Source organism: Nothobranchius furzeri, chromosome 14, assembly GCF_043380555.1.
Source record: "Nothobranchius furzeri strain GRZ-AD chromosome 14, NfurGRZ-RIMD1, whole genome shotgun sequence".
NCBI lineage: Eukaryota > Metazoa > Chordata > Actinopteri > Cyprinodontiformes > Nothobranchiidae > Nothobranchius > Nothobranchius furzeri.
This window is the reverse complement of record NC_091754.1, coordinates 46,735,531-46,747,881: the sequence shown is the minus strand read 5'-3', so window position 1 is coordinate 46,747,881 and position 12,351 is coordinate 46,735,531. Positions and strand designations below refer to the sequence as shown.

General features: G+C 46.2%; 1 protein-coding gene across 5 annotated transcripts in view; it reads right to left on the bottom strand.

Annotated features, from left to right (window-relative positions):
* The window catches only part of LOC107380851 (neural cell adhesion molecule 2), a 328,429-nt gene that overhangs the window by 52,835 nt on the left and 263,243 nt on the right, over positions 1 to 12,351 (bottom strand). For all 5 annotated transcript variants that reach the window (XM_054743024.2, XM_070544152.1, XM_070544149.1 and 2 more), the window contains exon 8: positions 7,767 to 7,912. In XM_054743024.2, coding sequence (XP_054598999.1) covers positions 7,767 to 7,912 — 146 coding nt within the window. The remainder of the gene's footprint in view (positions 1 to 7,766; positions 7,913 to 12,351) is intronic.

Here is a 12,351-nt window from a genome sequence, read left to right as displayed (position 1 = left end):
AAATCGATTACTAAAAGCGTTGGCAACGAATTGCGTCATCGATTCGTTGTGTCGCACAACTCTTCCAAAAGCGCCCCCCCCCCCCCCCCCCCCTTCCCGCCCGCCGTTGCGCGCAGACCAGAGCAAGTCAGATCAGCGCGTGGGAGAGCCGCAGATCAGCGCGAGGGAGAGCCGGCAGATCAGCGCGAGGGAGAGCCGCAGATCAGCGTGAGGGAGAGCCAGTACCGGCAGATCAGCGCGAGGGAGAGCCGGCAGACTTGCGCTGCTGCGAACCGGTTCCGCATTGTCGCGCAGCGATCCAGGCAGCTGCTTCCAGCGCACGGTCCATTCTCAAAGTGGCGCAACCAAAAAACTATAATTAGCACACGATCGTTCATGTCCGCACATGTTCTCTATTTTCTGTCTTATTTGTGCCTGAAGCGCGCTACTGCGGAGCTCATCACCTGTGCTGTGGTGATTTCACCTCACGCAGCATCGAAAACGCGCTCTGCGCTTTTCGGTCAGGAGATCCCTTTGATCTGCTCAAAAGTAACTGATGAGGTGAAAAGGTAAGAATCCAGGCAACAGATTTTCTGGAGAATTATGAGGAGATTTAGGAAGATGAGAGACAGACAGGACAGGAAAATAGTTAAATAAAAACAAGAAAACAAAACAAAGTGTTGAAAAGTCAAATGTAGGTAGATTTATCTCCACGACAAGTTTTTACCAGTAAAAAACAATAAGTTATACACATGTCATATTTATACATCTGATACAATTCAGATCACCTTCAAAACTCAGTCACACACCCAGGGCCGTTTCAAGACATTTTGGGGGCCAAGGCAAAATGCCCCCCCCCCCCCCCATAACTGGGCTCCCCAGAAGCCTCTGTGTAATTCATGCCCTCTCCAGGAGTGTTAGTTATACAGTGTTTATAAAGCCCCTCAGACATTACTGACATGTTCTAATATTATCAGATGAAAAACTAAATTATCAGACATGCTGTCTCATCTGCTTCTTTTAAAAACTTGCAAAAAGTAACAAAACCATTTGAAAGGCACTATTTGTGGATTCTCTGAAAGTTTCCATGGAGTGTGTGACAACTTATTTTTTCATTGATCCTATCGTCTAATCTCACAGCTGAAACAAGCATCCTTAATAATCTGTGCACAGGAAGCTTACTGATGCTGTAGTAAAACAAAAGGTATAATAATTTATTATTAATAAAACCTTGTTGCAGCACTAAAGCAGAAAAATTAGATTTTGCATTAAATATGCAAAATATTTACATATGAATAGTTTTAGAGCCCTTTAATTGGCAGAATCTGATATTAATTTAGTTCTTACAAAAAATGGGTCCCAACATGGTTTGTGTGGCATTGCCATAGTGTGACGTCATAGGCACAGATCCCCTGTCCTCTTGTTTGGAAATGGAAATATGGTCACCCTATATTAAACAAACTGTCCACCCGGGCTTTTGCGCTGCACAGAGACGCTTCGCTGCCTACGACTGAATGTCAGTTGAGAGTCAGTCTCATGCAGACTGACCAATGAAGAGAGGGCCTCAAGTTAAGACCCTCTCCTCATTGGTCAGTCCACACGAGGTGGGTCAAAGGTTACTCTGGGCGGGTTACGTGTTGTCAGGCATTCAAGTATTGAGTATATTTACTGCATATTACAGTAAAATATTCTGTATGTGACCACATTATGGTGATCCTTGGGTCGTGATGATGGAGCCCTTGAATATTGTTGCCCAGGGTACAACAAAGTGTTAATCTGGCCCTGGTTCCGCCGTCACATTCCCGCAGAAACTGGTTGATCACACCGGGGCCAGACTACTAGCATGTGGTTTTACAACCACAATGTCCTCAGAAGCAAAAACGCTTTTAAAAGGGAGGGAGGAGTCCTAACTGTTGCTGCAGGCGTGTTGTGTGAGAGTGCAGTTATATACTGGTTAATATATTTTTGGGTTCAGTTGCTTTCATGTGGCCTAATGTGAGTCTATTTGGGATCATTGGAATGATCAGCAGCATTTCTTGATGTGACTTTATGGCAGTTGCCCAGGGCATCATCGCAAGGAGGATGGCATTCATTTACTTTTGTTTTATTTGGTATTTTTTCAGTCAGTTTTGGAAATAGTGATCAATTTTGATTAATTCACAGCCTATGTTTAATTACATTTAAAATAAATATTAACAGATGAGATCAAACAAAACAGATGAGAACTGCCCTTAAGCTGTTTAACTTGGACCAAGCATTTTAGGTCACAGATAGATGTAGCTTAGGGTCTCTGTCTATACACTTTATAAGACAATTTAGGTGATGGCATGTTGTTTTTCTGCTATTGAACTGTTTTCTAATAATGTTGTGTTAAATAAAGTGAAGGAAGGAGAGAAATAACGTTTCCCTAGCAGTTTTTAAAAATTTCCCCATGTAATCCGATTAATCGATTAATCGTGTCGAGACCCCATCCGATTAATCGATTATCCAAATAATCGTTTGTTGCAGCCCTACTGTGTACCATGGTGATTTTCACAATAAAAGCATACACAAGTAACATCACTGTGTACCATGGTGATTTTCACAATAAAAGTATACACAAGTAGTGTCACTGTGTACCATGGTGATTTTCACAATAAAAGCATTTGCAAGTAACAACACATGGCGATTTTCATAATACAAGCATACACAAGTAGCGTCACTTTTCACCAAGGTGATTTTCACAATAAATGCATACACAAGCAGCATCACTGTTCACCACAGAAAATTTCCCAATAAAATCAAACTCAAGTTTACACTTACTCTACACTAGTATCACTGTTCACAAATTAGACTTTTCACCACTTTTCAACAAAAGTCAACACAACTAGTCTGCAGTAGAAAATATATCAGAAATCTAAAATATCACAATTATCTGTTAGCTTTACTTTCACATGTCTAACTCTGATATCAGCATCTATCTGACCACACACACACACACACACACACACACACACACACACACACACACACACACACACACACACACACACACACACACACACACACACACACACACACACACACACACACACACACACACACACACACTGTAAATCTCTATCCAGAGAAAACAGTCGTTCGTCTTCTTTTCTCTGACAAAGGCTGCTGACTCCCTGCGCTGCAGCTTTGTTTGCGTTCATCTGCATTCCTGCCCACGGATCCATTTGCATACTGGAGTCTGTCTCCGTGTGCACACCGCCCATCTCCTCCAATAGTTTTTACCCATAAATCAATGCACATCCAGACCCCGTGATACTCTGGTGAAGGTACTTCTCATGAAGCATCAGACTCAGTGTTGTTGATGCTGCGGCTTATCCTGTTTGGTAGCTTATCCTTCATCTTATCGTCACAGTACTATCAGCTAAGGAGGTGAAGCCCTGTTTAGAGGCTCACTTCTGCTGCTTTGGTGCTGCCAAGGCAGACTTCGGCCTGTTTGCCTCCAAAGCTGAGGTCAATGAGATCGGAGGTGTGTGCGTTGAATGGAAATGCTGTGAGGATGATGCAGGGGAGGGAGGGAGAAAAGAGGGAGAGGAAATCTTTCAGGACAGAGCTTCTGAGTCAGGAAATTACTCGCTAACGCCCCACCTTTCCTCCGCCCTGCCAGCTGACAGGGTCTGGGCTCCAGGAGCACAGCCTGTTTGATATGCTGCTCAGTCGAACGACGAGCCACACGGCCAAACGCAGCAGACGTGTGCGAACCAAACACATGCACGGTGCTTCTTCTGCAGGAATTCATAACTGGAAATCGTCCGACTGTTACTGGATTTTCTCACTTGAGAGTTTTTCTGATATTAAAAATGTCAGCGGTAAATGTCACCGAGGCTGGAGACACCGCTAGTCTGATCAGCACTGGGTCTTCCCGCTCGCGCGGCTACAGCTTCACCTCCACCTCACGGCTGCAGCAAAATGACATTTAATAACAGCTTCTGGTTCAAGGAGGAGACACGGATTCACCACAGGAACCAACAGACGGGCTTTGGTTAAACGATTCAGTAATCTGTTGGATAATAGGAGAATAACCATCAAGCATCGCCTTTATCAAGGTTCAAGTTCAATTCTGAAAGACAAACAGTTCTTACACAGTTAAAGATATCAGTCATAGGATAACCTAGAAAAGAATTTAGCCCCATTCTGATATGGAAAACTGGTGCCAACCCTAACCCTATGCCGGGGCAACCATAAAACCAGTACCTCACTGGGATGTGACCACCATAAAACACCATAAAAATACAAATCACCTGGTGAAACCTAACCCTTACCCATGATGCTAGTTTTCTGTTTCCTGCTCCACCGCACATGAACAGACTAACTGATCCTCTCCTTCCCACGTTGAACTCTGCACAGGCCTGTTATTATTCATTCATTTCAGCCAGGTGTGTAGGATCAAAGACACAGCTAGCATGCGCAGGATGGTGGCCCTGGAGGACCTGAGATGGTGACCCCTGTCCTAGAGACCGAGTCTAACTAGTCTGGCTGTAGCGTGGTGCACGTTGACCTGTAACATGCTGACGGAGTCTTAGATGGAGCTCTCTGGCTAATTTCTCTGAGCACCAGCCCGTTTGACCTCGTGGTGAACTTGCAGGAATCCCATCCACTCCTGAAAACATGGAAAATGACTGTATTTTTCCTTCCATTTCTCTGTGTGCAGAATGATGGACAACAAGGAGAAGTTGGTCCTTTGGAAGATTGACAGGTGGCAACAGAAGCCTCTTTTCCTCTCCACAGGCTTGTTTAGACCCTTCTGAAGTGTGCTTGTGTGTAAACATTATAATTACGATCTTTTCCACAGTAGCTAGCTCGCTGGTTGGCCTCAGTTAGGAGGAAATGACCTCTGAAGAGCTAACAGCTAGTCTAGCTCAGCCAAAACCAACGTCTGCTGTCTTCTTCAACCAGCTTCAACCCCTAACTACAGACCTGAAGTCCAACGGATGTAGTAACAAGCAGGAGACTGTTGATGAGCAGTAACTAGGAGCTGTTCCTTCTAGTCTGGGTTGTAAGGCAGCGCTAACATCTGCCGGAGAGAAAGAGGGGGAATCCTAAGGTTCCATGGAGACACTCCTCACACCAGCTTCAGAGTGCTTTCTGTACGAGCCAGTCATGAAAACCGTTAGGATGCTGTCCGGCCGTAAAGGAACAGCGCCCCAAACGACTTTTCCCCGCTAAACTGGTTGTTTCTGAGCGTAAACATCACCATCATCAGCAAAATGGCTCACGTCCAGCAGAGGAACTTCATCCAGACTGGAGTGCTGCCATCTTAAACACTTCCCCAAGAGCTGAAATTATTCCATAAATCTTTTCATCCCTGTCAGCCTCACATCCGTTATTTTGGTGGAGATGGGAGGAAAACCCTGGAGGTGCAGTGGTGGTGTAAAGGTTAGCTGTTTGGGCAGCGATCTACAAAAGCACGGACACAATCTGCTTCCTGCTGATGGGTTAGGGCTCCATGCAGAGACCCCCCACAACCAGTTTATTCCAGTTTTTGACCCAGGTGTGTCACATAGACCTGAGCTCATGAACACCTGTGGAAAACCCAACATTAATTTGGTTTTCCTGAATATTTTACCGTGCTGCTGCTGAAGATGACTAAAACATGGCGCTCTACAACACCCCGGCTCCATTTCTGGACTCGTAAGTGACCGAGAATCATTTCGTTAAACGTTCTTGGATGTTTCGCTGAATGGAGCAGCAGACTGCAGCCTTCCTCACACCAGAGAGGGAAACAATAACCCGACTCAAATCCTACTTCAGTGCGTAATTAAATTCCACAAACTACCTCCCATTATGGTCTGTTACTGGGGTCACGGTGCTGGCTGCAGAAGAAAAGAGGCGAGCGGCTTTCTGTGGAGAGCAGAGCCTGTCGCCTCAGTGGGAGGGACTGGATATGCAGATTGGAGAGCAAATTGAGAGAGGAACATCCTGCCTTAAACCCAAATGACTGCCACCATCCATCATGCAGCCGCCGCACAAGTCCTGTTTGTCTTTGCGTATGTTTAGGTGTGTTGATTCGCACGGCACATTTCCATAATTGCATTTGCTGCAGGAAGAGAAGCACTTACTCTCACTTTGGGGTGTGATTTATCAACCCCAACGATTGGAGCCGATGCACACCTTCATTCATCTCTGCGCTGACCTTTTTTCAAGCAAAAGAGCATTTGCATTTTTATTTTTGGGCAGCTTTGGGTCTCCCGCTCAGGTAGATGCCGTGATTTCCGCACATGGTAACAGAATTATTCATGCATGAAGGATATCTCCTAGTCCTCAGTATGAAGTAAATAATGAGCCCTGAGAGTAAAACATTTGAATAAAAGCCGTGTTTATTCCTGAGATTGGATTACACAGGATCTCGTTAGGCAAAAGGAAAACACTTGAACTGGAAACTGATAGTTTGCCTTGAAATTTTCAAGGTCTTCACTGCCTCTTTTTGCCTGAAGCGAGTCAAAAGGAAATTGTGAGCTGATTTCCTGTGAGACAACAAACTCGGCCGAGTGTGAGAGGAAGGTGAGCGTGTGTCTGAGGGTCGTCTTCCACCAATGTACCTTCAAACTTCAGTTAGCGTGTGGCGAGCAGGAGCACTGTGGATGCTGTAGGAGCATCAGTGGGAGCGTCTGCAGGTCAAACACGGTCACATCCCACAGGTACCTGGTAAAGGTGTTTAGCTGATAACAACCACTCAACTAAAGCTGTGTGAGATGAGCTGAACCCGAACCCTAACCAATCCTCAGGGATTTCCAGAGTTTCAACTAAGACCATCTGGAGAGTTGGTTGTTAGGGTGAAAACACATCATGGCTGATCTCCAGGGGCCTGACGCCACACCAGGTGTTGCAGCTGAGCACCCATCGCTGCTATAGCCATTTGGCAGAGGCAGCCATCTTTGATTGGGCTACCTCCAAAAGCTGATCACTATTGTGCGTGTCAGTGACCAACAGCACACAGACCAGTTTCACACATAGATTTATTGTGATTGGCTGACCCTCTGGTCATGTGGTAGGTGCTCTCAGCTCCACCAAAGCCTAGGTCTGGAAAACTGGCACACTTCCATTGTTCTCTCTGTGGAGGCCATCTTGAATCAAGTAGTCAAGACAACGATCTGTTTAGGGGCCGATGACATATCCATTTTATCCTTCACTATAAACATGAATTCATTTAGATTTGTATTGGTAAAGATGAAGTTTAAATGAAATCCCACTTGTGCCGGTAACGTGTTTTGGAGCTGGTCTCTGAGGTAAAACACGGAGAAGGAAAGATTTGACCCTGGATGCAGGAAAAGGAAGTGGAAGCACGTCAGTCTCACCTTGTTTTGGTTCAGAGGCAACGTGTGGTGCACATCTAACGCGTAACATCTATCCTCTTCCATTTGGTTAAAAGAACCCAATCTACCGATGTAACCACGGAAACAGCGGCTTTTAACCCTAAATAATAAACAAACCCAACAGGGCGTCTCTGCTGGGTCTTTGGTCGGCCCCGAGCCCAAACACAGGAAGTAAAAAACAAGAATGAACAGAAAGTCACTTAACATTTGACTCCTCCTCCCTACAGCAGCAATACTGAGCGATGACATCACTTGGTGACTTTAAGAACAGCATGTAGCTCCTTTCCTTACTGAGGAGTTGGCAGCCACTGTTAAAATGTGTTTTTGCACTTCTGATTAAACTCTGGTGATGCAGGAGTGGTGTGCACCACGCTCAACACACACAAAGATCCACAAACACACACGGAGCCAGATGGAGCTGCTGGCGGTGCCTACCTTGTCTCCGTCCACGAAGGTCTGGCCGTCGCTGGCTCTCCTCCAGGAGATGTCGGGCAGAGGCTCGCCCTCGGCCACACAGGTGATCATGGCGGCGCTGCCCTCGACGGCTGTCACGTTCTTCAGCTGGGTGATGTGGGGCTGGACTGGTGGAGGGGTCGGGGGGGGGGGGGGGGGGGGACATAAATTAGAGCAGTAAGTAGAGAAGCATGGATCATATGTAGAGTAACTCATAGCAGCGAGGGACTGAGACACCGAGCTGATGCATGACTTTGCTGCTGACGACGCGGGCCAGCACCGTTTATCCTCTATGAGTATGATGGAGTACACAATCCACCGCCTCCTGTCTGTTTTCCCTTTCTGCCAACACGACAGGGAGGGGAATATGACTCTGTTCAGGTTTGAGGGCACAAGCCTTCCGTTCCAGCGGCTTTATTTTGAATCAATACAGATTTTAGTCTGAGGAGATGCTTCTGCACCAGCGTGTGATTTGCTTCGGATGCAGAGAGAGCTCTGAGAGGCATGCTCCGCCCCCACCTCCACCCCCCGAGCATGTCCAGGGCAGAGAGGCGTGAATCAGAGATTAAACACACGTGTTTGTGTGTGTGTGTGTGTGTGTGTGTGTGTGTGTGTGGGGGGGGGGGGGTGTCAGTCTAGCCTCAGCCTGAAGCCAGAGGAAGCGTCTCCAGGGCTCTGTCGAGCGCATCAGAGGTCGAGGGTCACATGACCATGACAGCGCATGCTTGTTTACCCAGCAGCCCCTGCTGCAAACAGGTCGATGGTCCAAGATCAGAACTTATTTCAGCTCCAAACACCAAAGCTACGGAGCTGTGAGGTCATCAGGAGGTTCTATATAGGTTCCTATAGGAACACCTCCAGGTGGTCTTAGGTCTTCTGTCTCCACCAAGAGAGTAAGTTACAGATGGTGTGTGTTTTAAGCATCGTTTCTTCCCTTCAACCACGACATGCGCAACACACACAAACACACACACACACACACATACCGGTAGGCTGACGCTGAAACAGCTTACCTTCTGCTAACTTCTTCAATGGGATGACTAGTTTGATTGTTTAACTAAACAAGTTATCCAGATGATCACATCTGCTCACACCACAAACAAGGTAGCTGAAAATGTTACGCAGAACTGCGGCGGGGATGAGTAGTTGTGGTGCTCCAGTCTTAGGCCTTTATAAGGATCCAAAGTGTTTATAACACGTTTATAAGTGCTTTAGTCACAAACTGGTCCCTATTTAATGTATCCCTGTTATTCTGCATCCTTTTAGGGATTTTAACATGTTTATTACTGTCTTCCTCCCAAATCTGCTATATCTGCACAAGCTCATCTATTGGCTCTGCTGAGACTTGCTAACATGTGATTGGCTGTTCCTGCTGTGACTCCACGTTATAAACAGGATGTGTTCACTTGTCTGCATTCCTAACCCTCTAGGGTGCAGTTTTATACAACCCCCCACCTCTAAAGTCAAAACCACGTCCATGCCCGACCTGAGACCCAAATACAACTCACCAGACATCACACACACACACACTCTGGAGGAAAAAGGATGCGTTCATGGTGTCTGATTTGAGGTGCGTTCATCTCTCTCCGCTGTCCGAACTTCATACGTGTGTGAAGTCAGGAAATACGCGTGCCCTGTGCTCACTGCGTGGGACTTAAGAGCTCTATATCCAGCCTGGGTTCAGACCTCATGTCTGTCTAAACGTTTTGGGTCCAGGTTGAATTTTTGGACCCATTCAGAACTCTCGTCCATCCGTGTGTGTGTGTGTGTGTGTGTGTGTGTGTGTGTGTGTGCGCAACACAGCTCCATGAGCTGCTCCTGTCACTGCATCACGCTCTGCGACCTATAACAGACCCACTCTGAGCTCCAGATCTGCAGCGCGGTGGTAATATGGGAATCTTTTCTTGGTTGTGTCACCTGCACGATGTTCTCTGTATCTACACCGTCTGCACACCTGCATGAGGCGGGGTGTTAACTACAATCTGTCAAAGTGACTAACCGCCTTCAGATCAAAGAAATGACCTTCAGATTTCTCACAATAAAAAACATATGGCGAATATCCCAGGAAGCATGTGGACGTTAAATGACCGTTGAAACAACGTCCAACCTCTCGCCATGGTTGAAGAATAATTCCAAAATGAAAGTTGGACCGACGTTTCCTCTGGTCATGACATGAACGTCTTTCAGCGCATCTTATTTGGACATTGGATGTCTTATTACTGAAAAGAAGTATCACGTCTGCAGTGATGCAGGCGTTGTACCAGTCTGTCATGGTGAAGAGAGACCTGAGTCAGAAGGTGAAGCTCTCGATTTACCTGTCGATCTACGTTCCTACCCTCACCTATGGTCACGAGCTTTGGGTAGTGACCGAAAGAACGAGATCACGGATACAAGCGGCTGGAATTAGTTTTCTCCGCAGAGTGTCTGGGCCCTCCCTTAGAGATAGGGTGAGAAGCTTGGTCATCCGGGAGGGGCTCAGAGTAGACCCGCTGCTCCTCCACATCACAGTTGAGGCAGCAGGGCAGGGCTTCTTTTTTCCTTTTGACAAACTAAAGAAGCAGAATAACGCCTCAGAGAGACTTACTCAGTGGCTTCAGATTAATGACCTGAAGGACGTTTGTCCACACAGATGAAACTTTTCAGAGCTCCCACAGCTTTTAGAAGCAAACAGAAACAAAGACGCCCCTAACACCACTCTCCATCATAAAGCTGCTCCCGTCCTCTTCATCATCATCGTATCTGCTCTTCTTCAGACAAATATGAAATGAGAAACTGTCTCGTTCATCAGGCAGGGAGCACAACTCGCTCTGCTGGGGATATTATTAACACCGCATTATCTGTTAGAGACTCTTTGGGACGATAACGGATGAAAGTGAAGGCGACCTTCCAGGTTTTACTCCATAGAAGGAAGTTATTTTTGGTTTGAAATGTAAATGAGCTTTTGAAGTCTCTCTTTAACTCAGTATAATTAAAAAATCCATTTTTGCCTTCAAGTTTTAGCAAATCACTATAATTACACTTAATTACACCAAATAAAGGCTGGATTTAATGAGATTATGCATGTAAACGTAGCATTTGGCAACCGGGTGTAAATCCTATCAGTGACAAATTGGTTCAGACTTCACCTCAGCCCGTTAAAAAGCAATTAATACGTCAAAAGTGACAGCTAGGTGGCGCGTACAGCCTAAAATAATTGTAGCATATAATTAAAGACAGGAAAAGTGAAATATTTGACATCGCATTAGGCTTTTATCCCTCCCACTGAAAGCACAACGCCAGCGACTGGTCCTGATGGAGCTCATGTGTGTCTGTGTTGTTTCAGCGGCGCAGATCCAAAAAACCAACTTCAGCCTGCGTTCCCCTCAGATCACTCCTGATGCATCGAGCTTTGAACAGACAGATCACTTTACCACTTTGGCTCCATCACATTTATCCCAGAAGTTATTTATCTGGTAGGAGTGATGTCATTTACTGTTCCTACGGTTGGGTTCAGTCTGGTTCTGCTGATGGATTCCCTCCAGTAGGTCAGGCCGTACATCAAATGTTCTCACTCCTCTGAAAACCGCAGCGAGAACGGCGTCCTGATGAGTGAAGCGGGCGCTTCGTTTCACTCAGTGCTGACAAAACCCGAAGAGATCCTCTTCCAGCCGGGATGATGGATTCCTCCTCCTGACCTTAGCAGGAAAAGAGCCGAGCTTTAAAAGGAAACTGATGTAGACAAAACACTTACCCATTTCTGACCTTTTCACCTTTATTTAACTCATTCATCTTCTTTCAAGACGAGTTAAGTCACACTATCATGCTAATTTTACCTTAAGCATGGGGCTAATTTACGATGAAAGTTCAAATGCATAGTCTGGCTTAAGGTTGGTTTATGCTTGACGCATCCGCGAGGTCCGCACAGCTCTGCGCGGAAAAGTTGCGTCATTTTAACAACCACGCCCCTCCACCGCGTCTCCGCACGGCCCAAAATTTCCGCAACGCACACCTAGGAAATTTTCTAACCACGCGGATGGTCGCACGCGGAAAAACATGGCGGACCGGCAAGAACTAGTATGGCAGAGGTTCGTAAATACAGACATTTGTATGATTCAGCTCTCAGAGATCACCGTGATCAACATGTTGTTAATAATTCTTGGAGAGAAATAGCTCGCACTGTCGGAAAAGACGAGGACGCTGTTAAAAATGCTGAAATGACATGTTGTAAACAGTAATTTCTACTTCTACTACGGTGTAGTGTTGGATACATGCCGTAGAGCTCCATGCTGCCCCGTTCAGGTTGGGCGAATATTGGCTCACCGCAGAGACAAGCCGCATGAACCATAAATGCTGCAAGTTGTGAAGCGCGTTCCATCCGCGAGCCGCATCACCAAGCGGAAAGTAAATGCGTCAAGCATAAACCAAGCTTAATGCTAATACGGCCTGCTATGCTAGGCTAGTGGGAATCCTGGCCTTCCAATCAGAGTAGCTTAGCATAACAGTCACTCTGCTTTGTTGTTATTTTTAGCCACACTGAAAACATCTGCAGAGCATGAACCCCACATGACCAAGCGTACCCCGCTTCTAA